Source organism: Myxocyprinus asiaticus, chromosome 3 (assembly GCF_019703515.2).
Source record: "Myxocyprinus asiaticus isolate MX2 ecotype Aquarium Trade chromosome 3, UBuf_Myxa_2, whole genome shotgun sequence".
In the NCBI taxonomy this organism is placed as follows: Eukaryota; Metazoa; Chordata; class Actinopteri; order Cypriniformes; family Catostomidae; genus Myxocyprinus; species Myxocyprinus asiaticus.
Genome location: NC_059346.1, coordinates 54,086,378 through 54,112,966, shown reverse-complemented (window position 1 = coordinate 54,112,966; position 26,589 = coordinate 54,086,378). Strand labels below are relative to the sequence as shown.

General features: G+C 37.2%; 1 protein-coding gene across 1 annotated transcript in view; it reads left to right on the top strand.

The window, feature by feature from the left end:
- Positions 1-26,589, top strand: part of LOC127420784 (proprotein convertase subtilisin/kexin type 5-like) — a 40,276-nt gene that overhangs the window by 12,395 nt on the left and 1,292 nt on the right. The window contains exons 12-36 of the mRNA XM_051663328.1: positions 1,121-1,309; positions 1,634-1,770; positions 4,990-5,109; positions 5,207-5,309; positions 5,488-5,678; positions 6,518-6,602; positions 6,727-6,830; positions 8,669-8,807; positions 8,907-9,022; positions 9,122-9,224; positions 9,847-9,983; positions 12,207-12,407; positions 12,533-12,601; positions 12,739-12,781; positions 12,877-13,019; positions 13,602-13,802; positions 14,604-14,687; positions 16,541-16,739; positions 17,161-17,375; positions 17,784-18,026; positions 18,486-18,719; positions 19,225-19,399; positions 21,602-21,819; positions 22,594-22,694; positions 22,824-23,019. Of these exons, the coding sequence (XP_051519288.1) occupies positions 1,121-1,309; positions 1,634-1,770; positions 4,990-5,109; positions 5,207-5,309; positions 5,488-5,678; positions 6,518-6,602; positions 6,727-6,830; positions 8,669-8,807; positions 8,907-9,022; positions 9,122-9,224; positions 9,847-9,983; positions 12,207-12,407; positions 12,533-12,601; positions 12,739-12,781; positions 12,877-13,019; positions 13,602-13,802; positions 14,604-14,687; positions 16,541-16,739; positions 17,161-17,375; positions 17,784-18,026; positions 18,486-18,719; positions 19,225-19,399; positions 21,602-21,819; positions 22,594-22,694; positions 22,824-23,019 (3,746 nt within the window). The remainder of the gene's footprint in view (positions 1-1,120; positions 1,310-1,633; positions 1,771-4,989; positions 5,110-5,206; positions 5,310-5,487; positions 5,679-6,517; positions 6,603-6,726; positions 6,831-8,668; positions 8,808-8,906; positions 9,023-9,121; positions 9,225-9,846; positions 9,984-12,206; positions 12,408-12,532; positions 12,602-12,738; positions 12,782-12,876; positions 13,020-13,601; positions 13,803-14,603; positions 14,688-16,540; positions 16,740-17,160; positions 17,376-17,783; positions 18,027-18,485; positions 18,720-19,224; positions 19,400-21,601; positions 21,820-22,593; positions 22,695-22,823; positions 23,020-26,589) is intronic.

The following is a 26,589-nucleotide window of genomic DNA, read 5'->3' as shown; positions in this document are numbered from 1 at the left end:
TTGTGACGGCGCAAGCTCTTGTCTGCTTGTGTCTTTCAGCATGCATGTTCAGATGGGTGGAGGAAGAATAGTTCCTATCCCAAAGTATTTGCTAATATAGCCTAATCCTTTTTATTTCAATTTGAATCTTATGATTATTGTTCATGTTCATGGTAACCAAATGATAATACCCCTAGTTTAAAAATGTAATTAAATTAGAATTGATATTTTTGTGTGAGGATCGATATTTTTGATACAACACCAGTATCGGAAGTATCGATACTGTAGGATTGACTTCGCTTACAACAAAGTACTGTGGTGGAACCATAGTACAGTGATGCTATCAGATGGTAATACCATGATAGGGAGACTGGGGTTGGTTGGCTACATGGGTTGATTGGCACAGAGTTTATTTCTGGCAAATTTGAAATTATTTTTAAAAAAAAGTGTAACATCTAAATGTTCACTTGACCTACACTGATTGATTCTGTTAAAATCTGTTATTGTGAAGACATATTTTCATTTTATCTGTCAAAACAAAACTTAAACTAATCTGCTAAAATTTTGCAGAAATAATACCAAGAAAGATTTTTAAAATGTATTAATTTTAGGTAATACTTAAGAGTGATGGGTATCAGCTATATTTTGATTGTAGATTTGTAAGCCTGTGATAAGCAATGCTAGCTGGCTAACATAATATATCAAAAGAATGTGAGTGGGGTTGGTTGGCACATTGATTTTAGGGTTAGTTGGCACATTAGTTTTTGGGTGGGTTATCACACTGGGTATACAGAAAAGAATAGATAATAATTCATAACCTTCATACACACTATTTCTCAACTTCTCTCTTGGGCTATCTTTTGTTCCATGTTTTAACGTTTGTTCCACCAGAGATATTCAACAAATTATGAAAAGCGTTCCAACCAACCCCAGTATCCCCTACTCTTTTATATACCATGATACTGAATAAATACCATACTCATGTACCATGGCGTTTATATGGTATTCCAAGGTACAGTAATTCCATGGTATTACCATTGTACATCTCCAAAACCCCATGATACCTTTTGGTACTTTCTTGTAAGTGTAAGTGTTATTCACTTAAGAAGTCACTGACCCAAATTCTCTCTATCAATCTCAGGATCATAAGCCCAGAGAGAGTGTTGAGGTCAGTTTTGAAGTCCTCAGGCTGCTCTGCTCAGCGCCTGCAACGTGTGGTCTATCTGGAGCACGTCATAGTGCGTGTCACAATTACACATCCTCACCGTGGAGACCTGTCAGTCATGCTGACATCACCGTCTGGAACCAGATCTCAGCTGCTCGCAAACAGGTACAAATACACTAAGCCAACTCAACCGGATAGAGCAATAAATACATGATTTATCAAGAAACATAACATTGTCATGGGTAGTGTAATGCAATCTGAGTTTGCTTGACTGTTACCTCAGCAACTGTTACCTTACTTAGTTTCAACACGGTAAAAATGTCAACCCTCTTGTAACCCTCAAATCAGGTAACAGGCAAACATGCCCAACAGATGTGGTTTACTTTACTGAGACTTGAGACTTTTTTTTTTTTCTATTCCTACCCCATTAATAGCCTGGAAGATTATTAGACAATTATTTTATTGATTCTATGCATGTGTTCTGTGCAGACCAAATGATCACTCCACTGAGGGCTTCCGGAAGTGGGAGTTCATGACGACACACTGCTGGGGAGAAAAACCAGCAGGAGACTGGATCCTGGACATCAGAGATACACCGTCTCCACGGAGAAACAGCCGACTCCAAGGTGCCCATCTTTACAAAAAAGGACTTTGACGATATAACTCAAAATGTGCATAGGACGTGAAAATGAAAGGATGGTGTCTAGCCTCCTGAGACCTGAGCGTGACTGCTGTGTGCATTTTCTATTTCCCTTTTTTGATTTGTTACTAGTAGCACCTAATAAACATGCCAAAAAAAAAAAAAAAAAAAAAAAAACATTCTAGAGAAAATAGTTTTCCTAAAAATTGATGGCCACATACTGTATGTGAATGACTTAACCTCTGGTGTGCTGTCTGTCTACACTGATCTCAGAACAGTTCGAAAAGCACCATATTTTCATCCTAACTCCATATAAAGCCTCTAAAAGCAACATTTTTCAGCTTTTGGATGCACCCATTGATTCTCAATGTAATAACGTACAGTGAATATAGGACTCCTAAGGAATGAATTTTGCTAAAGTACACATTAGTATCCATTGTGTTTAGCAGCATGGTGTTTTGCAGATTTCAAAAATTGCTTATCAAATCAAACTAGAGACTCTAATCTTTTGACTCAAACAGGTTTCAATGTAAAAACTTAATTAGGTTTCTTACCAGATGTAGTTTTGCTGGCTTTTCTCCCAAAGACAAACTCTGCTGTGGTCAGCGCCATGTTGTTTTGTCACATGACCCTTTACTGAGAGCACAAAGTCTCCTGAACTGAGATCAGTCATTTAAATAAATTTACATTTTGCGTTGCGTATAACGAAGCCAAAATACAATGTCCACGCATATGTACGTGGGGTCACACGAGGCTACAATAGAATCTGTAATAATGTTCTTGTACCATGGTAAATACCAGAGGTGGGTAGAGTAGCTAAAAACATTACTCAAGTAAAAGTCCAATTATTTAAAAAAATAATTGCTCAAGTAGAAGTAGTTATTTCCTCATATAACGTAATAGACATTTACTCCCCAATATTCCATTACATAATACACATTTAACATGTATTACATAATAATTATTATTATTATTATATTGGAAATTCTGTCATCATTCACCATCATGTTGTTCTAAACCATATGACTTTCTTCCATGCACCACAATCAAAGAGATGTTAGACAGAACGTTAACCTTAGTCACCATTTACTTTCACTGCATGTTTTTGTTTTCCTCCATATTTTAAAAGGGAACTGTGACTGAGACTGTCAGTCTCTAACATTCTGTCTAACATCTTTCGGGTTCCACAAAATACAGAAAGTCACATGGGTTTGGAACAACATGAAGGTGTGAAAATTATGACAGAATATTAATTTATGGCTAAACTATCACTTTAATGACGCTTGTCAGATTTAGACGAATCTGTCAATTAGAAGAAAAGTTTGGAAACCTTTCTAGTAATTATTACAGTGAAAAAATGTGAACAATGTTCCACAGGCCCAATTATATATAATACTGAATAAAACGAAGCAAGATCATGCTTTATTAATGTTTACTGTTGCTACTTACAGCTTTTTAAAGTGCTGCATGGATCCTTAGTTCAAGGTAGTTATAATATTTTGTCAAAAGAATTTAGATCATTAGTTCTGTACACTAAGGGTAAACTGCACCTTATCTCTGTGTTTGGAAGCATGTTAGGCTTATTTATGTGTCTGTCAAACATAGAAATGCTGTGCACACGCAGAAATGCTGTCTGCACATGATGGGCAGAGCAAAAGACATATACACTTAATGCGGATATTTACATGGATACAGACACAGATGTATTGCAGCACTGATATTATTAAGCAATATCACACGAGCAAGAGTGCGATATGGCCCTACATCAGCACTGCTGTGATTCGGCCGCAGTCACGAGGCCACAGGCCGAGTGCCGTAGGCAATCACAGCAGTGCTGATTTAGGGCCATATAGCACAATTGCGAGTGTGATATTGCTTATATACAACAGTTCAATGAACAAGTAAATTTTAAAAAATTAGGAGAAACTGAGTACGGTCATAAAAAAACGCATTTGTGCATGGAACTACTTTCTTACGCGACGGATCAGAATCTGCTGGTTCAAACCAAATGATGCGTCCAAGCCTTCGTTAGTAATTAAAAAATGTCACTTCAGAAATAGTATCGCGGCTTGTGCTGTTTCTACCAAGTTATTCGATAAACAAGGATGGATGTGTGTGTGTGAGTGTGTGTGTGTGAGAGAGAGAGAGAGAGAGAGAGAGAGAGAGAGAGAGATGGAGCGTGTGCCATCACCTGTTGCCACTCCCAAGCAGAGATGCTGTCAGCTCTCTGAAGATCAGCTTTCTCAGTGGAAAAATGGCCATCCAAGCGGAGGTATTTCTCCCTATTTCGCGGTAGCCGGTGCGCAAGAGTCATTCACTATAGAAACCGCAATCTTCTCCACTATTTTAAACAGTATGCCATTGTCCTCTCCAATGTGGAAAGTCCAGTAAGAGGTAAGGGCCTCGAGTTTGTGTAATTAATCAGTCTGTTGTGTCTTTCAGCTGTGATGAGCCTTAATGCTGAAGTTGTTCGTTTAAAGCGGATTAAAGCTATTTCCTAGCTATAGTAGTGTAGTAGTAATACGAGTGATCACGTAGTGCTGTTGTTATCACAAAATTGCCAAAACTTACCACAACATGCGTTCTTAAGTTGGAGATGTAGTTTTAATCTTGAAATATCCACTTGTCTTGGTGTAAAATGAAGGCATTGCGTGCTGCAGCTGCAGGGATGAGCTCGACTCGAGTGACAGAGCGTCGCTGTAAGTTCTGCTGTCGTAAAAGTTCCATTCAAAAACTCTCAGTAAATTATGCATTTAATAACACTCACTGAATTAAAACCAGTAATGTAATGACAGGAACGTCACCCATTGTAACAAAGTGAAAGTAAAAAAAAATGTCATTACAAATTTACTTAAGAGTAAAAAAAGTACCCGCAATTAAACATACACTTAAAAGTATGTAGCGCGTTACTACCCACCTCTGGTAAATACATTTTACTACTTCAAAGTATACTGTGGTATTACCATAGCACAGGTCCAAAAAATAATAGCATTACCATGGTACCATGTCCAAAAAAACATGGTAATGCCATTGTGCCTTTTGCTTTTTTTTTTTTTTTTTTTTTTTTTTTTCAGTTCACGGACAAATCTGCATTTATAATTCTGTAAAGTTTAGTTTAGTGACTATAAATTGGTGAACAAACTTTATGGCCCTGGTTGGTATTGGTTATTGGTAAATGGTCATTCTTCACTTTTTTCCGTTTTAGGGAAACTGAAAGAATGGTCTCTGGTGCTTCATGGCACGTCCACACACCCATACACTCGACATGAACAGCCCCGTTCTGTCCAGTTGCCATCTGAAAATGACACTACAAAAGAATACAATGGTGATTTGCCTGAATTTTTTTAAGTGTATTCTCAAGCACACTGGCCAAATGAATTAATATTTGTATGTATACATCTGTTCCCTCTCCTCTTCATAAGGCTCTTGCGACCCTGAATGTAGTGAAGATGGCTGTGAGGGACCAGGACCTCACCAATGTGTCTCCTGTCTGCATTTTTTCCTCAAGTTTAAAAACAATACACGGTCAGCCAACTTTACTTCTCTCACTAGCATTTACATATCTTTTGTTAGAATTTTTTTTAAGTTGCTGATAATACTAAACAGTGCACCATCTTTATTAAAACATTAAAATAAACCTAACAAGAAACAACCAGCAGTGTTAGTTAAAGGGGTTTCCTGTACTGTATCTGCGTGTGTACAGGAGCTGTGTGTCTGAATGTCCGTCCGGCTTCTGGGGCGATAAGAATAGATGTAAGAAGTGTTACTTCTCCTGTAAGTCATGTTTGGGCAGCCGCAGTGATCAGTGCATGGCCTGTAAGTCTGGATACCATCTGAATGAGGAAAAGAACAACTGTGTGACCAGCTGTGAGGATGGATACTACCTTTACCATGGTAAAGGTGCCATTGAAGTTTCATTGCATTAGATAACAAAATATCGAAGTGTTATCTAGAAACAAATAATGCTTCTCTCAGAACTTTCAAACAATTATGTTTTACAAACTGGTCTCAAGGTGATTTTTAGTGGATGAATGAATCAAGTCAGTTCCCCTCAAGTTCACACAGGTGTCCTAGCAGAGTAACGCAGGTGTAGTTCATCACATTAACTATGGACATGTCACACTAACGCTTGACAACCACAACGTGTCTAAATGCACATTTTTGTGAAACATTTGCTTGAAAAGTGTGTTTTTTTCTTACTTTACAATAAATGCCACCTAGTTTGATATTTTGTTGTCGGTCCCACTTAATATTAGGTGTATTTACAACTACTTTGTACTAACATTAAACTGCATACAATACAATTTACTTTTAGTGTAACTACATGTTGTTCTGCAAAATTCTTACAAGATTCACATTTGCTGCTACTGAGGTTGAGGTACTGGTTGGTTTAGGGGTAGGGTTAGGGTTTAGATTAAGGTTAGGGTTTAGGTTTTGGGTTGGGGCAGGTTTAGGGTTAGGGTTAGGGGTAAAGGTTAACAGTGTAACTTCAGATTAAATTAAATACAGGTACTTTAAATGTAAATACAATGCAACAATACATATGTACAGTTCGTAATAAGTACATTGTATCAAATGCTTTAGTACATAGTAGTTAAAGACCCCTAATATAAAGTGGATCCGTGTTGTCTAAAGCAATCCCCATTCACACATTCTTTAGTGTGACTTAAGTGTCCAAATACTTTTTGGGGCCAATTATACATTTGACACTCTTTGTGTGATTTATAATGCAGAGGACAACATGTGCAGGAAGTGTAGTGAAAACTGCATGAAATGCTCTTCAGCCACTGTTTGCACAGAGTGCTTGGAGGGCACAAGGTAACAGAGTTTTATTAAATCGTTGAACATTCTGAAATTGCATTTGTGTCAATGAGGCAGAGTAGCCTCTCAGTGTCTGTTCAGTGTGATCAGAGATGACGGTCTCTCTCTTTGTCTCTTTCAGTCTGGTGGGCAATAGATGTCAGAAGAGTTGTGAGGCAGGCTGGTACTACAGTGAGCAGGGGGACTCATGTGAGCCCTGCCACCCAGCCTGTGCTACATGTGCTGGTACAATCCATAGAAACATAACACATCATCAATAATGATGACATCCCTCTCCATAATGTTTTACAGTGTCTGCATACCCTAGTCCAACAATCCTGAAGGAATGTTCAAAGGGTTCTTATTGGAATTTCCGTCATAATTTGACCAATCCTAAAGCATCCAAAAAGGGTAACAGTGTTTACCAGATTACATGGTTTCCTGGCCTTATATAATCATGGCAACGAAGTTGTAATATTGGATAAAACTTTACACAGATAAGGTTACTTAGCAATTGTATCACACTAAAATCACATTAATATGTTTAATGTTTTCATCTTATGGCTGTACTTTTGAAACAAGACATATTTTACTGTCTATGGACTGGCCCATTTCACTTGCATTGTAAGTGCTTTACTGTAACTGTGACTTCTGCTTCTTTAACCTCGTGCGACTTCGCATACTCATGCATTGACATTGTATTTTGGCTTCGCTATAAGCAATGCATAATTTAAATTCATTTAAACAGACTTATGTCAGTTCAGGAGACTCTGTGCTGTTAAACTTTTGACGTAGAGAGTCATGTGACAAAACAACATGGCACTGACCACAGCTGAGTTTGTCTTTGGGAGAAACGCAACAAAACTACAAAGATTAGGTAAGAAACCTAATTAAGTTTTAACACTGAAACCTGTTTGAGTCAAAAGATTAGAGTCTCTAGTTTCATCTGATATGCCATTTTTAAAATTGTAGCGATATATCGTGAAATGCCACACTGCTAAACAATGTACACTAATGTGCATTTTAGCAACAAAAAAAAATCCTTAGAAATCCTATATTCACTGTGCATTATGACATTGAGAATCAATGGGTTCATCCAAAAGCTGACAAATCTATTAAGTTAGGATAAAAATAAGGTGCATTTTGAACTGTTCTGAGACAAGTGCAGACAGACAGCTCACTGGAGGTTAAGTCATTAACTAAATAGGGAGCAAGGGATCATCCTATAGCTTTCTATGCAGCTAAGTACATTCACTCCTAAAATCTGACCAGTTTCAGGCTGCAGATGATGTTTGGACCACTCAACATGTTTGGCAGAAATGGGATAATGGTTATCAGTGCATAGATTCAGAATTAAAATGTATAATTTTATTTTAACATGGTTGGCAATGATTGGATGATTTTGGCCATTACTTTGATTCAGAATTAATTATGCAAATGTTTTATGTAATGTCTGTAATGTCTCAAAAACAACACTACTGGGAACATAGTAAACAAATGTTTTTTTCTGTTTTCTTTTTTTTTGTTTGTTTGTTTTTTTAATCAAACTTTCTATAGTTTGGTATTTTTTTTTAAATTTCACAACTTAGTCCCGCTGTCCACATATGTTGCCATCAGTTTTTTTCGAAAAATATTTGCTTGTTTGTTTATATGTTGCTACTAGTTACAAATAAAAAATATAAATGGAAAATCCACACAGCAGTCACACTCGAGTCTCAGGAGGTTAAATAAAAAAGAAGAACGAGTCAAAATAATTTTTTTATGGTAATCAAACTTATACAAATACTGTCGATTGAGCTTAACCTGTATTGAACCTGGTACATTCCTTTAAAATTGACTCAAATGTGAATCAGAAATCCTGTTTGTCCAGTGGGATCTTACTTAATTCCTAGAGGATTCCTATTTCATAATATCCTTAGAATAACTTTGGAGTGGTACAAAATTGTTATAAAATTCCAATAGGAATCCAGTAAAAAATCTTTTAGGATTTTTTGACTAGGAATTTAGTGTGCTTTTGTGGTCTTACAGATAGGTGAGGTTGTATGAGTGTGTATGTGATGGTTTGAAGACATGTCTTTGAACAGCTGCGGGTCTGGAGTCGTGTAATCGCTGTGCTGAAGGCTACTTGATGGAGAACTGGAGATGTGTGTCCTCCTGCAGTCAAGGTTTTTATGCTGGTCAACCAAACTCAGACAGCACAGATACACAGAACACCTGCAAGAGGTGTGTGTGCTATAACATCTCAGATTTACAGTAATTATCATCATATCTTACTGCTGTTTTGATTCTGAGGAGTATGTGTGTGTGTGCTACTCTGTGCAGATGTGATTCAAGCTGTTTAGCCTGTGTTGGTCCAGGTAAAGGGAACTGCAGTGAGTGTGTAGATGGACACACACTTCAAAATGGTGTGTGTGTTCTCAGTCATAACTGTGGTGATGGTAAGTTTTATTCTACCTACCAATGTGTTGATGCAATCATATCTTCTGATATGCAGTGTAATGAATGCCAACAGACACATTTGTGTTTGTGTGTTTTAGGGGAGTATAAGGATGAGAATGGAGAGTGCCAGGTGTGTGATGTGTCCTGTCATAAATGTAAAGGTCCAAAGAGTGAAGACTGTCTCAGCTGCCCCAACACACAGTAAGAAACAGCTTTCCGTTTTACTTTCAGTTTGTTAATTTTTCACTGTACTTTGCAGAGAAACATTATAGACATACAACTATGCTTTACCAACAGTTGTTCCCTTCCCTGCTGAAAAAAAAAAAAAAAAAAAATTCATACCAGGTTAAGGGGCCATTCAGACCAGATGTGTTCTTCCGCTAAAAAAAAAAAAAGGTCCACCATGTTTTAAAAGTTACCAAGATGGTCTTTCTGGTTAGCTTTGGCCCTATTCATTGGTGGTTCAGCTGATAAACAATCTAGACCACATAATGACCATAAATGAACAGCTTGGACCAACTAGAGACAATGTCAAACCAGTGAATGATCAAGCTGGTCAAGATTTAAGAACATTATAACACAAGAAACCATCAAGTTTTTAGAACATGTTAGCCAATCAGATGGTCTACCAGGTTCAACTTGACCCCATTAGCTAGTAGTTTCAGCTGATAAAGCATCTAGACTAGACTGGATCAGCGAATGACCATAAATGAACAGCATGGGCCAAGAAGAGAACATGTAAAAACAACTACCACTTTAAGATGGTTTAAGCTGGATTTTCCAGCAGGATTGTAATGTCGTTTCTTCTCCCTTGCTGGTTTAGCTGGCTGGATGAGGGACACTGTGATGTCACCTGCTCGAGTGGGAAGTACCCCTCCAGTGGCCAGTGTCATCTCTGTGACCACACCTGTGCCCAGTGTGTAGATGCTGGACCTACTAACTGTACAAGCTGTGATACAGGTGAGGACTCATTTACAATCTTAACACATATTCGTCCACTTGGCTCCCAATAACTTATTTTAATTTCAATATTATTATTATTATTATTATTAGAATTTGCTAATTCATAAATTCACTAAGTCTTATTCTTTATGACTCCATCCAGGTTCCAAAATGAATACCTGCCAATGCCAAATGCCTTTGACAAGTAAATAAAACAATCTGAACTAAAGATTTAGGGACTGTGACAGTCGTAAACCTATCGCAACCTAAGCGATGTGAGCAAGTCAAAGACATACAAATCTCAGTAACTCTTCAGTAAACAGTAACTGTCACAAGTCCTCCTACAATTTTTAGCCCAGTTTAAAATGTATTATCAGAAATGTTTTTCAAAAATTGTTCCAGATTTTTATGTGGCAATACATTCCTTGTTTATTACATGTGGTGTTTACAAGAAAAAAATGCAAAATAATTATATCATGGTATGAACAACTTACTGTATACAGTTCTGTCAAAAAGTCTTTCACTAGATGTTTCACAAAAACATTTGTCTTAAGATGTTATTTCATATCTTCTGCTTTAGTGTGTCAATAGGAAATATCAGTTTTAGATTTCCAAACATTCCTTTTGCAAATAGCATAGATTAAAAGTAGAACAAGGAGTCCTGCAATAAATGGCATGGCTGGGATTACATGAATTGACAGTAGCTGAGATACTTTTAACTGTGGCAAGTTCTCCAAGTTCTCTGTTTTAAAAGCATAGGGTTGGTCACACCAAATATTGGTGTAGGTTTTTTTATGTTTACTACACTTTATATATATATATATATATATATATATATATATATATATATATATATATATATATATATACACACACTGATGAGCCAAAACATTATGACCACCTGCAAAATATGCTATTGGTCCTCCGCATGCTGCCAAAACAGCGCTGACCCGCTGAGACATGGACTCTACAAGACCCCTGAAAGTGTCCTGTGGTATCTGGAACCAAGACATTAGCGGCAGATCTTTCAAGTCCTGTAAGTTGCAAGATGGAGCCATCATTGATCGGACTTGTTGGTCCAGCACATCCCACAGATGCTCAATCGGATTGAGATCTGGGGAATTTGGAGGCCAGGCAAAACACTTTGAACTCTTCATCATGTTCCTCAAACCATTCCCAAACAATGTGTGCAGTGTGGCATTGCGCATTATCCTGCTAAAAGAGGCCACTGCCATCAGGGAATACCATTACCATGAAGGGGTGTACCTGGTCTGCAACGATGTTTAGGTAGGTGGCACATGTCAAATTGACATCCACATGAATGGCCGGTCCCAACAGAACATTGTCCAGAGCATCACACTCCCTCCACTGGCTTGTCGTCTTCCCGCAGTGCATCTTGGTGGCATCACTTCTCCAGGTAAACGGCGCACACATACACGGCCATTCACGTGATGTAAAAGAAAACAGGAATCATCGGACCAGGTGACCTTCTTACACTGCTCCAAGGTCCAGTTCCGATGCTCGCGTGTCCATTGTAGGTGCTTTCGACGGTGGACAGGGGTCATCATGCACCCTCTGACCGGTCTGCGGCTATGCAGCACCATACGCAGCAGGGTGCGATGCACTTTGTGTTGTGACACATTCCTCCTGTAATCATCATTAACATTTTCTGTGACTTGTGCCACAGTAGACCTTCTGTCAGTTCCAACCAGACGGGATATCCTTCATTGCCCTCTTGCACCGATGAGCCTTGGGCACCCAACACCTTGTCGCGGTTTGTGGTTTGTCCCTCCTCGGACCACTGTCAGTAGGTACTCACCACTGCTTACCGGAAGCACCCCACAAGTCATGCTCTGAGCCAGTCAACTGGCCATAAAAATTTGGCCCTTATCAAAGTCGCTCAGATCTTTACTCCTGCCCATTTCTCCTGCATTCAACACGTTGACCACGAGAACCGATTGTTCGCTTACCACATATCTACCCAGACCTTGACATGTGGCCTTGAGATAATCAACGTTATTCGCTTCACCTTTGAGTGGTCATAATGTTTTGGCTTATCGGTGTATGTACTGTATCTACATATAATGTTCTAAATTCACCATTTACAGTTATGAATAAATAAATTGTTAAAAAATATTTAAAGATTAAAAGTTATTTTGGACCCTGGCTCCATCTATGTGTCTGTGTGTATTTGCTAATTATGTGTGGATGTTTGTATTATGTGTATGGCTTGTGTTGTAGATAAGTTTGGCGTGGACCGGTATCTGTATCGTGGCGAGTGTGTGGATGCGTGTCCTCAGGCTCATTTCCACACAACACTGAAGGCGTGTGAGCCATGTCCTGCACACTGCACACTCTGCTCCTCAGCATCACACTGCATCAGGTGTGAAGACGCCTTCTACATCAGTGATGGAGTCTGTAATCCACTGGAGTGTGGAGAAGGTACTGCTGGTATCTTCCTACTCTTCTCAGTGAAATACCATCAGTGATGCCAGCCTTTTTGCATATATTGCAGTTTAAGGAGAACATCAATCAATAAAATTAATTCTGTGTCTGTGTGTATCTAGGGGAGGTGGAAGACCCAGAATATGATGTTTGCATGGCATGTGAGGAGGGATGCAATAAGTGTATTCTTTGTAAGTTCTATCTGTTTTTTATTATTATTATTTTAATTATAGTGGTTGGCTGTAACAGTTCAGTTTGATGTTACATTTCTTCATAAACTGGATTGAGTTGACAAAACATAATAAACAGTACCTTCTATATTTTGCAGATAATCCCAAGCACTGTCTGTCCTGCATTGATGGATATTACAAGTATGAAGCATTTGAATGAATTAATAGAACTGCTTGCTGGCATGTACTTGTATGTGTTGGTTATATAATGTGATTGAATATTTGTATGTGTACAGGTATGAGGTGGGCTGCTATAAGCACTGTCCTGCCAAGACATACACGGTGGAGGAGAGCATGAGCTGTGTGTCGTGTGAACATGACTGTGTGAGCTGTGATGAAGATGAGTGCTACTGGTGTGAAACTGATCTCTTCTTGTCAGGTAAGACCACAAGGTTATCTTGAGAAAGATTTCTTACAGTCCCATTAAGTTACAAAGTGTCACTCATTCACTAGTTTTGGAATGAAACCATAACAACCTAACTAAGTAACCACATTATCACAACGTTCAGGTGTCAAGGAATTGTTCTGTCCTCACTGCAGAGGAAAATGCTGCGTGAAGAGACAAAATCAAAGCCAGTCAGAACATATCTAATGCTTAAAATACAGCTGTGTGGAGCAGGAATGTAGACCAATGTGATTTCACTGTGGGTGGGGCCTCCCAGCCTGATGCAACAGAATTAGAAATCAAGTGAACGACAAAATGTTTGTTGCTTGTCATTTATTATTGTTGTGGCTGGTGAGGGCAAAAAAAAAAAAAAAAAAAAAAGATATATATATATATATATATATATATATATATATATATATATATATATATATATATATTTAAAGGATTTAAAGGATTCATTGCTAATTTATTAAAGTGTCAGTATACTGTATATATACAGTATACACTTACAACTAATTTTAGATTAACCAATTAATTGTGAAAGGGCTTTCATTGGCTTCATATTCCCTGCAGATGGGAAGTGTGTGCGGGAGTGTCCCAGTGGTTTCTATGCTGATGAAGATTCTCAGGAGTGTGAGGAGTGTCACTCTGACTGCAGGACATGTAGTGGACTAGAGGACAGTGACTGTGACAGCTGCAGTGATGGACTCACACTGGACAGTGGACAATGTGTGTCTGTGGAGGACATCTGCCCTGCACAGACATACCTCACTGGTGAGAGACAGATTTTATTGCTCAAAGGTTGCTCTTTCATGGCAATCATATTTTTCATTAAAGTATTTTTGTCTCATATGTTTCTCCTTAAATTTCTAAGGAGAAAATAAATGGGCACAAATGGGACAATTGTATACATATACTGTAAGAGTATAGAGCACAGTATAACATTAATGTGGATAGCATAGCTCAGATAATTTGATCTTGGAAGAATTTATTAAGACATATTTGCATTTATATTGAAATCTTTGACTTTTGATTGCAGACTTTGGTATCTTGGTAAGTCTGAGCACAGTTTGAGACATTGTTGAGATCTCTTTTGAAACACTATAGAAGACACATGAAATTATGAGGGTTCTAATTTGATCTCCATTTAATCTCATTTGTATCTAGGATTAGATTTATACACTATAAAAAAATAAAGGTTCTTAAATGGTACTTTGCAGCACTTTAGGTTCAGCAGAGACCTCTTTTCTTATTGAGAAATGAAAAATTTGAAAAAATGTTATTTGCCAACTGAATACCATACAAGGAATGACATTGGCTATATGGTTCTTTTGAAATTATTTGGCTCTTGCAAAAGTTTGGTTCTAGTAGCATTTGTTAAAAAAGGAAAAACAAAGCCTTCCTGTGTTCTTTCATTGCAATACTTCATTGATGATATAAAATTATGTGTAAAATGTTCTTTGCGAAAACATTAATATGGTCTCCTATGGCATCAGACTGTAAAACTCTTATTTGTTCTTAAAGAAAACTTTATTTTTAAGAGTGTAACAACTGTTTTCTGCTCTCATTTTTCAGATGATGGGGAATGTGATGCTTGTCACTCTTCATGTGAATCCTGCTGGGGCAGAATGAAGAATCAATGCAACACATGTGTCAAAGGTCTGACTGCTATCCTGTGAACACATCCTTATATTTCTTTCTCTCTCTATGTACAACTTTTCTTCAGTCTGCTGCTCTCTGCACTCAAATGTGAGTCTGATTCATATAAAAAAAAACATTTGTATAATAAATACAAACAATGGATGGATAGATGGATGGATGGATGGATGGATGGATTGATGGGTAGATGGATAGTTGGATGTTTGATTGATGGGTAAATGGTTGAATGGATGTATAATTAGTTGATTGGAAGGATGGACTTTGGAATGATTTGAGGGTTTGATGGATGGTTTGAGGCATGGATGGATGGATACATTTTGAAATTATATAGGGTTTGATGTAGGGAAGGATGGATGCATGGATTTCCGGGTGGGTGGATGAATGGATGGATGAATAGATGTTTGATGGATAGTTGGTTGTTGGTTGGTTGGATGAATGGATGGATGGTGGATAGTTGGATGGTCTGATAGATTTAGAAATGATATAGGGTTTGATGGATGGAGGGGTGGGTGGATGGATGTATGGGTGGATGAATACTTGGATGGTTTGACGGATGGATGGTTGGGTGGTTTGATGCTTGGATGGATGGATAGATACATTTTGGAATTATATAGGGTTGATATACACTACCGGTCAAAAGTTTTGAAACACTTAACTGAAATGTTTCTCATGATCTTAAAAATCTTTTGATCTGAAGGCATATGCTTAAATGTTTGAAATTAGTTTTGTAGACAAAAATATAATTGTGCCACCATATTAATTTATTTCATTAAAAAAAACTCAAATTTAATTAAAAAAAAAAAGTTTTTGAAATTGATGATTTGGACCAAATAATAAAGCAGCCAATAAGTGCCCAGCATAGATGGGAACTCCTTCAATACTGTTTAAAAAGCATCCCAGGGTGATACCTCAAGAAGTTGGTTGAGAAAATATCAAGAGTACATGTCTGCAAATTCTAGGCAAAGAGTGACTACTTTGAAGATGCTAAAATATAACACAGTTTTGATTTATTTTGGATTTTGTTTAGTCACAACATAATTCCCATAGTTCCATTTATGTTATTCCATAGTTTATTACTTTACTATTATTCTAAAATGTGAAGAAAAAAAAAGTTATAATATAGAATGAGTAAGTGTTTCAAAACTTTTGACCGGTAGTGTAGGTATGGATGCATGGATGAATTGTTGGTTGTTTGATGGATAGTTGGTTGGATGGATAGATGGATGGATGGATGGATGGATGGATAGATTCATTTTGGAATGATAGATGGTTTGATGTAAGGAAGGATGGGTGGATGGATGGATGGATAGATTCATTTTGGAATGGTTTGATGTAGGGAGGGGAGGATAGATGGATGGATAGATAGATACATTTTGGAATGATAGAGGGTTTGATATGGGGATGGATGGATATATTTTGGAATTATAGAGGGTTTGATGTAGTGAGGAGAGGATGGATGTATAGATACATTTTGGAATGATAGAGGGTTTGATGTAGAGATGGATGGATGGATGGATGGATGGATGGACGGATGGATATATTCTGGAATGATAGAGGGTTTGATGTAGAGATGGATGGATGGATGGATGGATGGATGGATGGATGGACGGATGGATATATTCTGGAATGATAGAGGGTTTGATGTAGAGAAGGATGGATAAGATGGATGAATGGATGGATGGATACATGTTGGAATGTCCATGTTTGGAAGGTTTGATGTAGCAATGGATGGATGCATGGGCAGATATTTAGATATTACATGTGTTTTTAACCTGTGTGTGTGTGTGTGTGTGTGTGTGTGTGTGTGTGTGTGTGTGTGTGTGTGTGTGTGTGTGTGTGTTTGTTTGTTTCAGGTCGGTACCTGAATGTGGATCAGATGTGTGTGGCTCGATGCCCGGTGGGCAGTTTTGGCAGTAAGGAGACTGGTCACTGTGAGACATGTCCTCAGGGTTGTGCCCAGTGCCAGGATGAACAGCTCTGCACACGCTGCCAGTCAGGACGTAAAAACCCTCTTTATCTGCAGGCCGGCCAGTGTGTGCGCAAGTGTACTAGGTTAGAGCCATTTACAAACATTTATACACATGTGAATGAAAAATGTATTATATACTTAATGCCTTTATAATCATATACAGTATACTTTCCTGCATCAACAGCACTAGATCCAAAAAAGATCCAAAAAAGTTGTAATCCTATTGAAGAGATAATAATGAATAGACATTAGGGGCATATTTGGATTTTTAAGTGGTCGTTCCATAATTTTTTTAAATTATTTTATAGTTTTTAACACGAGGTCCACTTATGATTTATAGTCAAAGTTTCTTGCACCAAGAACCACCATAATTAAGTTTAACATTACCCTTTATACCTTTTGTCTGACCCTGAGAAAAATTCATTTTTGACCCATCTCAGTGGGTTTTGAATTCTGAAAAATCTGAAAACATCCTTAAGGATCATACTGTATATATGTGTTCAGAGGATATCCTGTAGGGCAAGTGTGTAAGAGCTGTGCGTCTGGTTGTACATCATGTGAGAGGAACGCCACATACTGTCTGAGCTGTGAAGACACACTACTGCTTCACAAACATGAGTGTGTGTCGAGCTGTCCATCTGCATACACAGTGAGGGATGGGGAGTGTGTGCGCTGTCCTGACAGCTGTGTGCTCTGCTCTGGGGAAGGCCTGTGCACAGGTGAGACTGAAACACACCAACCTGACCATGTTGATTATTTGTTGTTTATGTGTGATACTATATGTTCAGGAACAAAAAAGAGAGATGAGTTATCAATATTGACGTAAAAAGATTCAAATTATTAATCACAATTAATAATATATGTATATATTTTGTAATATTTTCAAATTTGCTGATATTTAAAGTGGTAGTATTTCTTAATTTTGATGATAATTCAGTTATGCTATACAATACAAAGACTACAAGTGATTTTTATATTTGAATGAATGAATTAAGTCCCATCTGGCTTTGATTTATAAATACATTTAGGTTTTTTCCATCATGTACTGAAAAATGAATCAAGCTGGATTGTTGTATATATTCTCTCACTTTCCTCTCTCTCTTTTCTTCATCCATCATCTAACCTAGAGTGTAAAGAAGACTTCTTTCTGCATGCGGGTCAGTGTACCATGGCGTGTCCTGATGGTTTTTTTGAAGACGGAGTGCAAGGTGTTTGTAAGCGCTGTCACTCAGACTGTGAATTATGTGATGGGCCTGAATCAAACAACTGTGATGCCTGCTCTGATCCTGACAGCACGCTGCATAATGGAGCATGCCTACCACCCTGCCCTTCACATACATACAGGGAGAGCCGCTCCGGAGAGTGTATGGGTGAGGTTATATTACTTTCACACGTTCTTTCATTAGTATTTGCACTTAAGTCATTTTTTCACTTTAAAAAAGGTCAAGTCCAGCCTTCAAATGCGACCTGATCCCATTCCCCCTCTCACTTCCCTATAAATCCCCATCCCATCTCAAATGTCTATGTAATATTTAACTATAATTAAATTATAGTATATTTGAATAATACTAATGAATATTCAAATATGAAATCAATAAATAACTAAATAATTGTCTAATTGAAATAAAAAATAAAAATCATTTGCTTTTAATACATATTAACATCAACAAATTTTGAAACTTTACAATGTTTTATTTTTTATAATGATTATACAATAAATCCATCCCTTTACATTTTAAAGACAATGTTTTATGAACTACAGTATGATAAAACTAAATATCACATAATGTTAGGAAAGTCTGTCTCTTTTCTTTGATGTTGTTATGCAGCCTGTGACAGCTCCTGTCTGACCTGTTCTGGTCCTCATGACACCTCCTGCACCAGCTGCTCTGAAGGACTAGCATTGGATGCCCACAGGCACTGTGTCACACCCACCACCTGCCCATCACATCACTACAGTAACCAGGACGAAGAGTGTCACTTGTGTCACCAATACTGCTATGAGTGCTCAGGCCCACACCAGAACCAATGCCTCAACTGCAACCAGAAACAATATCTACTCAGTGAGTTCATGCAGTGTTCATCTACTCAGGAGTTCATGTTGGCTGATACTGGTAGATTTACAAGTGGAAGAGTAAGAGGGCTGCAAACATGTTTATTAGTTAGCATGTTGCATTTATTAGTTAGCAAGTTGTATTGACTCATGGTGGTTTGCTTGAGGTCAAATTCATTTTTAATTTAATTTAAGTGGAAATTACCTGGTTTAAAGAGAAAGTTTACCCAAAAATGTAAAATTATGTCATCTCCTCACCCTTGCGTAGCTTTTTTCTTTACTTCTTTAGTCCATAAAGGGAGAAATTTAGCAAAATGGTCTGACTGCTCCATACAACACAAGTGGATGGTGATTACAGTGTTCCAAAAAGTCAATAAACGTTCATAAAAGTTGTACACACAACTCATGTACAGTATTCCAGGTCTTAAGCTTTGTATGTTATTAACTGAAACTCATATTTTTAAAATTGCATTGTAGAGATTAAGTGTAAACAAAAGGTACCATTGCATCCACAGATGGCAGCTGTGTTGATGAGTGTCCAATTGGATTTTTCATTGGGGAGACAAAGCGCTGTGAACCCTGTCATCCGAACTGCCAGAGCTGCATGGGACAACACAGTCATGAGTGTCTGAGCTGCAAAGAACACCTGTTCAGAGACAGCAAGGAATGTGTGGACACATGTCGATCTGGGTAAATACAACACCATACAGAATATCTGTAGTATTGGATTACAATGTTGCTCTCCTACAGTTGAATGAACATGAAACTGAATAGTAGATTATGGGATATAATGTAATGGTCGTGCAATTTTTTTAATACTTCCAGCTGACAGATCATCAAGGCAAATATATCATCCAATATTGGCCATTTTCTCAGGATTTAAATTCTGAGTTCAACCAAAAAAGTTTATTTGTAAGGCAAAAAACATAAAGGATCCAGGAAGGGCAAAAAAACACAGTCCCAGAGTAGGTGGAGAACACAACAGATGGATTGGAGACAGGGGAGGGGTGAGAAGAGGAATCTGTTAGGTGGCTGAATCTTTTGGCACCAAGGAGGTGGGTGGGCTGAAGACGGACTTCCTATACCTAGACAGGGCAATGAACCACAACTAACTGGCACAAGACAAAGCACACAGGGAGTTTAAACAGAGGGAGAAACAAAGAGGGTAATGATGGAGACAGGTGCAAATGGGGCAGATTTAAGAATGAGAAAGGGCAGGGCAAGAGAATCAAAACAGAAGCCATCTGCTCAACACAAAAGCAAAAGACAAGACATGGATGTCACTCCTGACACAAATAATTATTAGCCAAGCTGACTGAGGTGACAGGATCCTGACAATTTTGAGATTATAAACCTTTAAGATTATTACTGTGCCTATGTAGCTGAATACCTGAAGTTTTCCTGATTTGTTTGTTCCAAAATCTACCAAATAATGCAGATTTTCTGTTTTCAAATATTTTTAAATGCATTTAGAATAAATGTCATATTAAATAGTTGTTTGTTTCAGTACTTTTGTGGATATCTCAAATAGTGATAGAACAATTTATCGGCAAGGCTGATAATTGGCTGATATTTTGCCATTTTCAGTTTAACAGCATTGGCCAATATAATCATGCTCAGTTTGCCCATTAATAATTGTCAGTGGATGAAAAACATTACCATTTCATTCGAGTGATTTTATGTATGTCTCATAGGTCATAATTAAATGTGATTATTTTTTAAATATCAGCATTAAATCTACCATCGGTCACTCTTCTTTCTAGATATCGGCATTAAAAAAAAGAAAATTTCTGTCAACCATTAGTATTATTTACTATCATTAAATTTTGGGTGTTTCTTAAACTTCGGGTACTTTTAGTACTGTGAACTTCTAGAAAGTTTTCTTAAACGTAGTGACTATTTGCACTAGGTGAAAGTAGCACCTGCCACACACTATTTGCACTCCAATTGTCTGGTGGAAACACAGAAAGTAGTGACAAACTTAACTGTGTGTTAAGATGGTGTGGATCTGCTTTTATCCATGTGGATGACCCGGGTTCTAATCCACGTTTTGTCACACTTTTCTCCATCCTATTTCCTGTCTCCACTTTTAATATTTCCTTTAATACTTCTTACAATAAAATAAAATCAAACAAAAATTATATAAAGGTTGATTTCCTCAGTGATTTACTCATGGTGAAGGTCGGGAGTTGAGAGAAGGGTTTGATCCGGTAAAATTAACCATAGTTTTACTAAAGTAATATTGTAGTAACCATGTTTTTTTTTTTTTTTGTGGAAGCAATAGTTTTAATGCAATTAACCATGGTGTTACCACAGTAATATGGTGTTAATATAGTAACCATGTTTAATTTGGTTGTTACTATGATTTTACTATAAAATACCATGGTTATACCATGGTTACTATTGTAAAAACATGGTTAATTTTTGTAAGGGATGGTTAGGGTTAGGTTTAGGGGTTTGTGTAGGGTGTCATTGGGACTCTAAATAAACACAATAAACATACTGCAGTGATCCCCAATACTGTATTTTAGTATTTAATTAGGGGTTTAAATAGCATCTAACACTATTTGCACTTAGTGCAAATAGTCTCTGCCTTTGTTAAAACATTGTCCCCCACTCAATATTTTTTATTTTTTTTAATTGATAGAAATAATTTTCACACAATAAATATTAAAATGGCTTATGTTTATTTAACTCTGTTTAAATAATCATAGTTTTAAATGTAAAACATTTTTATAGTGGATTTTTAAAGTTTAATATTGGAAGTCTGGGTCCAGGAAAAGGCTAGTAAAACACGAAATAACCATATAGACAACCTGGTCTCCATCATCCACTGCTACATCATTGCTATAGTATTGTTTGAATATATTTTTTCATCTTTATCTCTCCCAGTCACTATGCTAACGCAGGCTCTGGGGCATGTGAGCGATGTGATGCGAGCTGTGGAGAGTGTATGCAGGCAGGGGAAGAGGGCTGTGTGAGTTGCAGAGAGGCAATGATGTTTGTCAGGAAACAGGGCCGCTGTGTGACCTCCTGTCCTGATGCGTACTACCACGACACACACCACAAAACCTGTGAATCCTGCCACCCCACTTGCAGAACATGCACAGGTATACAAAAGCTCACTCATGTGACAAACTACAGTGAGGTCCAAAAGTCTGAGTCCACATTAAAAATCTAGGATTCAAAACTAAATATAATATAAACAAAGAAGAAATGAAGATTCTGCAGTAGTTGAATAAGCAGTCAGTATTTATATAAGCACATCTGTGATATTGACCATGTTAACTAAAGGCAGCTTTCCTTGCTTCCATTGAAGCACACAAGATGCTCTTTGGAATTCTCAAATCATGATGGATAACATGGATCCATGTCCGCTCGAGTGCATGCTGTAATTACAGCAAAAGGGGGATATGACAAATACAAAGAATTCTGAAATTAAATTTGTAATAAAAAGCATTGTACTAAACTAAAAAGGTCAGTCAAGACAAAGATAGATAGGTATAAAGACCAGTGACTCAAGACTGGACTTTGACTGACTGAACTTTTGTTGCATTTTGCACTGCTGTGCAAAATATTACTAGCAAAACTAGCAAGCATTTTGTTTATATTTGGTATACTTCAACCATTTTCAGATATTAAAGGAATATTCTGGGTTCCATACAAGTTAAGCTCAACTGACAGCATCTATAGCATAATATTGATTACCACAAAAATGAATGTCCACCTCCTTTTCTTAAAAAACAAAAAAACACTTTACAGCTCAAATAATTCACAGTTTTTAACAGAAGAATTAATGTAAGTGCTTTTATAAAAATTCTATGCTTCACATTTGTCATTTTAACCTTCATTAAACAATGTTGTGGTGTCATTTTGATTGACAGGCAGGAGTGCTGAGGACTGTGACTCATGTCGCCCAGGTTATACACTCACACAAGGCATCTGCGAGTCACTCTGCATCGTGGGAGAATATGCTGTGTCTGAGGTAAATTATATTCAGCAAAGCTTTGCTTTATTTCATATACAGTACTTTTACCATTCTTGCTACCTAATTTAGACCTTTGTCTTTTTTTATGAATTGGGTCACCTGACTGTGTTTGTCATTTCTTAGCAGGGTCAGGGCATTAACTGTGAGTCATGTGATGAGTCGTGTTTGGAATGTAAAGGTCCTGGACCTCATAACTGCACCTTCTGCTCAGCACTGTTCATCCTAACAGCAGGGGGGCGCTGTTTGCCCTGTTGCACGAACATAGAACAGGAAGACACGAGTGCAGTCCAGCAGGAATGCTGTAACTGTACTGAGACCAGAGGTAAATTTATCTGTGACATTAGATTGATCAATGGCATAAATAAAGAGTCTTGAGATAGTGTTTTTATATGTGGATTCCAGTTTGCGGCTTAAAGAAATAGTTAACCCACACATGAAAATTCTGTCAACATTTACTCATCCTCATGTCATTCAAACCCATATGATTTTCTTCCTTTACTCATTCTAAATCCATATGCCTTCCTTTTTTTCCCTTCCTTCCTTCCTTCCTTCCTTCCTTCCTTTACCTTTCCTTTCTTAATTTTCTTTCTTTCTTACTTTTTTCTTTCTTTCTTTCTTCCTTCCTTGACTTACTTTACTTCATTTTACTTTAATTACTTTACTTATTCCAAACCCAAATGATTTCCTTCCTTTACTCACTTGCTTAATTAATTACTTTACTTACTTGACTTTTCCTTTACTTACTTTACTTAGCATACTTAACTTTTCTTACAGTGATTTCTTCTGTTTTTGTGTATATCTCATACTAATTAGTTTCAAAAATTCAAACTAAATCTAACATAAAACAAAGGCAATCTGAGTTAACACAAAATACAGTTTTTAAATGATAATGTTATTTATTGAAGCAAAAAAGTTATCCAATGCACAATTAATCGAAATAAAATTGAAATCACGATATGACCCGTACGATTATTAAATCACAAATGGATGTGATTTAATTAATTAATAAATAAATAAATAGTCTGCTCGCTTCAAAGTTTATTTGCGCTGCTCTGTCCAGTCTACATTAAGATATTTTACAATGTTTTCAGAGTGGTTCTGTGATCCACAACTCCATCTCATGCATATAGTAACAGAAGTGCTCAGAGTTTGGTCCGTTTGCTTACGTGCGCTAAGCGCTTCATTTCCACCGGGTCATCCTGCGTGAAGCAGTTTTATTATCATCTGCGGTAGCAGCAACTCAGTCTCCGCCAGGTACAGGTATCATAATAACGTGGAATACAAGATGAGGTATAATTCAAACATCTTTATTAAATGATTGCTGAGCAAACAGCATTAACTCTAGCACCTGTAGAGTCCAGAAACATGTGCTCTTCCTCCATTCTCCTGTCATTTGTTTACCTCACGAGAGAGCCTGTCGCCCTTATTACTCTCCCAGCGGCAACAATTGAAAGTGGAACTAATATTACCAACACTCAACAAAGTGAAAAGGAAGGAACATACATATAATAAATAAATCTATATAAAATATTTAGATACTATAATAAAATGCATTGTTAAATAAAATATAATAAAATAATGAATACAAATAATTAAATGAAATGCTTACAAACTAACCAAAACTTTCACTTTAAGTTTAATTACACTAATGGGTTATCAGTTCAACTTCAGTTTGACATTAAGCCTTGTTCTTTAGGACTATCTTTTATACAGCAGAGAATAGTTTGTAAAGGCCTACTTGTTTTTAAGGCCTAGAGTAAAGAGTAAAATGCAGTATTTTGCTTATTTAAATATTCAACCAACCAACAATATTTTTGACAGCAAAAACTAGGCAACAACTATGGTATTACCACCAGGGAAATTCAGTTATCAGTGACATTGAGCAGAAAGCTTACATATAACCAGTTTTTACAGAGCTGTTGATAAAAAGTTAAATGATTAGCATCGGACGTTTAGATGAAAAGAACATTGGAGATCGATATGCGATGTTAAAATCCTGATTGGAGCATCCCTAATATTCAAGTTGACTGGGTTTCAAAAACTAATGATGATGATTAGTGGGCTGAGACCCTATCACAAAATGGACAAAAACAGGTACACAATGGGTGGGTACAATTTGAATAGGAAGAATTTATTTTTCTTTGTTTCAATGTTTATATATTTATTTGTTTGTGGGTGAATTGAAATAAATGTCTCAGTTTGGTTCTTTTTAAGAGGACTCAAGTGTGAAAACCCCAGTAGCCTTTTGACAGTTGAACATGTAAAAAACATTACCATTTATATATATATATATATATCATAGTCGCAGTTTAAATCGCCATATTTTTCAAAATAATCACAATATGACTTTTTGTCCAAATCGTGCAGCCCTATCCAATACCAACTGGGTCTGTATGAAAAAGTATTTTCCCCCTTAGTTACGAAATCCCCAAATCTATGAAACTGCATTAATAATGGGGTTCAGCTGGACTAGACACACCCAGGCCTGATTACTGCCAGCCCTGTTCAGTCAAATCAACACCTAAACAGAACTTTTTCAGTAGCATGAAGTTGGCTAAAAGGTCTCAACCAGTAGCACACTATGAAATTCCAGAAATGATGAGGAAAAAGATGATTGAAATACATCAGTCTGGGAAGGGTCACAAAGCTATTTCAAAGGCTCTGGGACTCAAAAGAACCACAATGAGAGCCATTATCTCCAAATGGAGAAAACTTGACACAGTAGTGAACCTTCCAAGTAGTGGCCGACCTTCCAAAATTCCTTCAAGAGCACAGCGACGACTCATCCAGGAAGTCACAAAAAAGCCAAGGACAACATCCAAGGAACTGCAGGCCTCTCTCGCATCAATAAAGGTCACTGTTCATGACTCCACTATCAGAAAGACACTGGCCAAAAATGCCATCCATGGAAGAGTGGCGAGGCGAAAACCACTGCTAACCCAAAAGAACATTAAGGCTCATCTGAGTTTTGCCAAAACACACCATGATGATCCTCAAACCTTTTGGGAGAATGTTCTGTGGACTGATGAGTCGAAAGTGGAACTGTTTGGAAGACAGGGGTCCCGTTACATCTGGTGTAAATCAAACACAGAATTCCACAAAAAGAACATCATACCTATTGTCAAGCATGGTGGTGGAAGTGTGATGGTGTGGGGATGCTTTGCTGCTTCATGGCAGGGCGACTTGCAATAATTGAGGGAAACATGAATTCTGCTCTCTACCAGAAAATCCTAAAGGAGAACGTCCGGTCAACAGTCCGTGAGTTGAAGCTCAAGCGCAGCTGGATTATGCATCAAGACAATGATCCAAAGCATAGGAGTAAGTTCCACCTCTGAATGGCTCAAAAGAAGCTAAATTAAAGTTTTGAAGTGGCCTAGTCAAAGTCCTAATTTGAACCTGATTGAGATGCTGTGGCTTCAATAAAAAAAATATAGATATTTGAAAACTGTATTTTGTGTTTACTCAGGTTGCCTTTGTTTTATGGTATATCTCATCTGAAGATCTAAAACAATTTAGTATGAAAAATACACAAAAATAGAAGAAATCAGGAAAGGGGCAAATAATTTTTTACATCACTGTACTTTACTTATTCCAAACCCATATAATTTCCTTCCTTCCTTCCTTCCTTGAATTTTACTTTACTTTCCCTTTCCTTTTCTTTCTCTACTTTACTTTACTTACTTCATTACTTAATTTACTTGATTTTTCTTACTTGCTTAATTTACTTATTTTACTTTACTTATTCAAAACCCATTAGCCTTCCTTACTTCCTTCTTTTACTTTACTTCATTGCTTACTTGACTTACCTGACTTTTTCTGTACATTACTTACTTTACTGTTCTTTACCTACTTTTTACTTTACTTTACTTTAAATATCCAGACTACTCTTTTT